This window comes from Penaeus japonicus, unplaced genomic scaffold (genome assembly GCF_977035675.1).
Source record: "Penaeus japonicus unplaced genomic scaffold, GWHDUDI00000001_assembly GWHDUDI00000028, whole genome shotgun sequence".
Taxonomy (NCBI): domain Eukaryota; kingdom Metazoa; phylum Arthropoda; class Malacostraca; order Decapoda; family Penaeidae; genus Penaeus; species Penaeus japonicus.
Genome location: NW_028234430.1, coordinates 21756874 through 21761873, shown reverse-complemented (window position 1 = coordinate 21761873; position 5000 = coordinate 21756874). Strand labels below are relative to the sequence as shown.

The following is a 5000-nucleotide window of genomic DNA, read 5'->3' as shown; positions in this document are numbered from 1 at the left end:
CCATTCACAGATAAAAAAACAGAACAAAGTAGGTGGCAATACTGGCTGGGTGGTGGCGAGAAGAGTACTCAGGGTAGTCCTCTTCCAGGTCTACCTTGCAATGAAACCAAATAAGGGTTGAATTTGCAGTGGAATGCGCAATGGGAGGTGGTGATGGAGATGGTGAGTAAGAGGACATTAATGAGAAGGATCAGGTTGTGGGGACGCGAGAAAGGGGGAGGGAGATGGTTGATGATGTGGGGATGAATGGGAAAGACAAGGTTGTGGAGACGCGGGAAAAGGAGAGGAAGAGGGTGGATGATGAGGGGATGAAGGCAGGATGGGTGACAGAGGAAAAGACGTAAGGCCGTACCGGTATTATTTCAGAAAACCGGTACCGGCAATACCGGTATTTTTGTTGGTACCGCACATCCACAGCACCTGAGCCTCCCTCCGTGACGTCATCGTGACGTAGAATCACAAGTTTCAACCGGAGAGAGTTTCCGAGTGTCGCCAGCATCTGTGGATATGATTATGTATTATAGAAATTAAATAAAAGCACACACGCATATGTAATCATACACACACACACTCATACATTTATACGTAAAAAGAAAAAAAGAAAGAAAGAAAAGAAGAAGAAAAAAACAACAACAACATGCAATCACTAATTAATCAATATAACATATATGGATAAATGCATTTATATTTGTTTAGCTAACTATCTACCTGTCTATCCGTGTGGCTATATGTGTATATATCTTTACCATCTTAAAATAGTATAGAATTCCACAAAAAACAAAATACAACACGAGTTTGAGTATGTGCGCGCGCGACTGGAATATCGCGTCTCAACTTGTCTCTTGTCTGGGCCTTATAAACAGCGGACCACCGATGTTGCAGCCAGTGCTCGCTCAACCCGCCTGAAGTGTGCAACACATTTTTGTACTCCCAATAGAAGGCATACAACTTGGTTTTGTGAAGTGATTAATTGTAGTCTGTCGCGTGAGACAGTGTTTTGTGCTTTATTAACGGTAACTGGAGCGATACTTAAGGTAAGGGAAAAAAAAAGTCGTAGAGTTTTTAGAAGGTCACATTTTATGATGAAAATTACATGATATACTATACAGTTCTTGAAATTAGGAATCTATACTGTCATTAAAGGCCTAGGTTTTATTTCAGACACTATGTTAATGGGAAAACACTATAGCCCAATAAACTCTATTAAATATGTCATGATAAAATTAACTTTCCTGTTTCCTTTACAGAATACACCGCATAAAATAATTAAAACGGACTTGTTAACAGAAGGTTAACACATCTAAAACACAAGGACTACCGCTCTCGCTGCTAATCCTTCCGAACTCATTTCCTTCCCCGAGAATATGGCTGACAAAACTCCGCCTTACGTTCCCGACGACTACTTCTCTCTGGAGGAAGAGACTAGTCTTCGGTCACCTAAAGTTGTGAGAACGAACTCCTCCTTCTGTCAGTCTCTACTGAGGGAAATGTCGGAGAATTCCTTGCTTTTGCTTTCCAAAGTGAAGAAAATAGATAAGGATTGTGCCAACAGTAAATCTTATGTTTTGGAATCAAAAGAAAACTCAGGTGTAATTCCTGACATGTTATCCCAACTAATGACAAGGAAATCTAGTGGCACAAAGAAGACTTCAACATCTGAAATTATGTTTGACAGACAAACAGACAAGGAGCCTGTAGAAGTTTCGTCAAATGGAGTGGAACCAGAACTATCTATGGAGAAATTCTCCGGTGTAAACCAAGACTTTTCAACTGAAGAACTGGAGGTTTTATCAAGGAACTCATCCGGCCAAACTCCATCTAACGAAGTCTCTCTGAAGAGGTCTAGGAATCAGGACGAGGAATCGGGAGATCCATCCGAAAAGAGAGCTCGGGTCTCGACAACGCAAACTGGTGAGGCAGATCAGGGAACGGAAAGTAGCAATAATTCACTGACTGCAACAGCACCAGCAACACTTGTGGTTCCATCGAATGAAACTATGGCAGATCCAAAAGTGAATTCCACGACCTCACTGAGCGAAGACATGCTGAATGAGCGCACAACAAAAACAGAAGCAGTAATACCTGAGGCCAAAATGTCCAACGAAGCGTCCGTGGATGCTACAAGTGAGGTAGTAGAGAAATCCTCTCAACTTGATCAAGAACAGATTGCATTATCTGCAACAGCTGATAATGAAAAACCTCGAAATCCTTCATCAATAACAGTACTTTCTCAGGAAACAGAAAAGGCCGAATATTTAAATGATGACAAATGTTCAATTTGTGGAAAACTTAATTGTCCATTAGATCCCAAGAGGTCTTCGAAAATGTCCCCTGTTTTCGTGGCCAAAACATCCCTTCTTGTGAAAGTGAAGACTCCAAAGAAATCACAGGTTTTCCAATATGTTGCCAAGAAACCGAGGAAAATGCAGACGCCACTCAAACGTTGCATTAATACCCGAAGTTTAACAAATGGATTGATTAGACGCATCGCTAACCACTCTCCACTTCACATCTTTAAGTTAAAGGTAATGTAAACATTCAGTAAATATAAGTCTAAATGATCTATTAAGTAGTTAATGATGCCCCTTCTTTTATGATTACTTCTCTTCATAATATTTGTGAAAGTTCAACAAATAATCATTATTTTCTAGGCTCAACTGTTCAAAGCAGTGGAAAATGGAGACTTGGTAAGATTGCAGGAACTGATTCAAGACACAGGATCGGCTGTGAGGAGAGACAAGACCAGATGCACACTCCTTCATGCAGCAGCGTCTCACAACCAACCGGACGTGGTGATGTTTCTTCAAAAACTAATTAGTCCCAGTGTTACCAACAAGGATGGACAGACTCCAGCTCATGTGGCCGCTGAAAAGGGTCACATGCAAGTGCTGAAACTTTTAGTGAGCGACTCAGACTTTGATTCCGACAAACAAGATAATCGCCACAACACAGTAAAATCCCTCGTGAGTATGATATATAGAATTTACTTATCAACATCATAGTCTAGTATACGTGTTGATGTATACATATTTAAATATAACAAATTATGAAAGAATATTTTCATTATGAGGTGTTGTTTCTCTAAGACCGTCTCTTGAACTTTCAGCTTGGTGGCCATTTGTTCAAGGCAGTGCTGGACGGAAACCAAAAACAAATAGAAAGACTTCTGGAACTTGGTGCAGACCCTGACAGTCACGGTGGAAACCTTGTGAATGGGCTGTTGGCACGAGAGCTGGGAGTCACAACACCTCGCCGCTTGGCAAATGCCCTGAACATGGATTCGGTTGTGACAATGTTTGATAAGGTATTTTTCATCACATATAAAGTACTTAACTCAAATTATAATATAATTCAAATGTTCTGAAAATGATCTGCTCTATTATGGGAAAAGAAAAAAAAAAAAACTCATTTTCATACCATATTGCAGAAGAGAGGAAATGACAAGGAAACTGATCTGAAAAGTTCTCCGTCAGCTGATTTGAACACAACTGAGTTTAAAGTAAGTAAAGTAACCATAACTTGAGACATAAAATCTAGTTTAAACTTTGATTATTGTTATTTATACACCATAGTAAATATTCATGCAGGAAAACAAAATAATTGATTTGTATTACTTCACTTAATACTTGTGATACTTCATATATCTAATTTCAAATACTTTCAATTCTAGGTCCCAACACGACAGTTTAATGTGACACATGCAACGACAGTTCAAGGAGGTGCAGATGTGTATAAGATAGACAGAGAGGCTCGAGGCTTTGTTGGCATCTTTAACTTCAGTTCTTTTAAGAAGAGATCCGACCTGAACCTTCAGCAACTGGACTACGATGCTCGCATTATGGCAAATGTGTTTGATGACATGGGATACAGGTGTGAGACACACTCGTCACTCACGGCTCAGCAAACTAAGGAAGCCTTTAAGAGCATTAGGGATGGAGAAGTACTAAAGGATGTAGGATGTGCTGTATTTGCCATATCTGGCTATGGTGCAAATGGCAAGGTTCTTACGTCTGACATGAAGTGCGTAGATATTGACTACATTCTGAATTTCTTTAAAGACTCCGAATGTCCTCAGCTAAAAAACAAACCCAAACTTTTTATCTTCAACTTATACAACATGAACCAAATCGACATGACCTTAGCAAGTGAAACTCCGAAAAAGATGAGGTTGTCTGAACCCCTCAGCAACATTGCATGTGTATATTCCAACAGCATAGGCTTCAATTGTATACCAAATGGGAGAGGAACCTCGTTCAACTGGTCTTTGTGTCGCACTTTGGCAGACCATGCTGGTGACAAGGAGCTTGGCGATCTGTACAGAGAGTTCCTGAAGGAGTACAACAAGAGCTCTCCTTCGTTCTCACCCGAGTTGAGGTACTTCGGCTTCACGAAGAAATTCTTCTTTAATCCTATGTGACTTTAAAAAGGCACTTCCTTCTCAAAAATCCCTTCTGGAAAACTTTTATTTCCTGACGCACGTATTATGACGTTTGATACCATGGGGTACATTTGTAACGCGCATTCATCACTCACGGCTCAGCAAACCAAAAAAGTCCTTAAGAAAATTAGGGACGCAGATGTGCTTAAGAACGTTAGATGTAGTTTATTTCACTTCTGGTTATGGAGTTATTGGCATATTGTATCTAAATGAGTTGAACATGAGCTTTCCTTTATTCTCACCACAATTCAGGTACTTGGGCATCACAAAAGAATTTTTTTAATCATGTATGTTTAGATTTTTTTTTCAATAAGGTGATAACCAGAATTAAACCACGATGTTTAGTATTCATCTAGTCATTTACTGTACTTATAAACATTCCATGTAAATATATATATATTTATTCTTACTATATTTGAATATCCTTTTCTCCATATATATAGATATATGATTAAATATTGCTATGAAGGTGCGACAAAAAATAAATATTTATCTATGATATAGTTTATAAATCTGTTAAACAAAGTGTTCGGTCTCTACTAAGAGAAATCTCCGTGAATTC

The 5000-nt window shown here is 39.2% G+C and overlaps 1 protein-coding gene across 1 annotated transcript; it reads left to right on the top strand.

Annotated features, from left to right (window-relative positions):
• The first annotated feature begins 872 nt into the window (after positions 1-872).
• On the top strand, positions 873-4814 carry LOC122244009 (uncharacterized). Its single transcript, XM_086553498.1, has 6 exons — positions 873-1034; positions 1248-2525; positions 2652-2963; positions 3107-3304; positions 3428-3499; positions 3671-4814. Exons 2-6 carry the CDS (start codon positions 1365-1367, stop codon positions 4415-4417), a joined length of 2490 nt encoding a protein of 829 aa, XP_086409624.1. The 5' UTR covers positions 873-1034; positions 1248-1364; the 3' UTR covers positions 4418-4814.
• The last annotated feature ends 186 nt before the right edge of the window (positions 4815-5000 follow it).

Bases quoted from the DNA above. Each gene is read 5' to 3' on its own strand.
- LOC122244009 (XM_086553498.1), top strand. From the start codon at position 1,365: ATGGCTGACAAAACTCCGCCTTACGTTCCCGACGACTACTTCTCTCTG. The intron at 2,964-3,106 runs GTGAGTATGATA...TTGAACTTTCAG, and splicing joins ACAACACAGTAAAATCCCTC to CTTGGTGGCCATTTGTTCAA. The intron at 3,500-3,670 runs GTAAGTAAAGTA...TTTCAATTCTAG, and splicing joins TGAACACAACTGAGTTTAAA to GTCCCAACACGACAGTTTAA.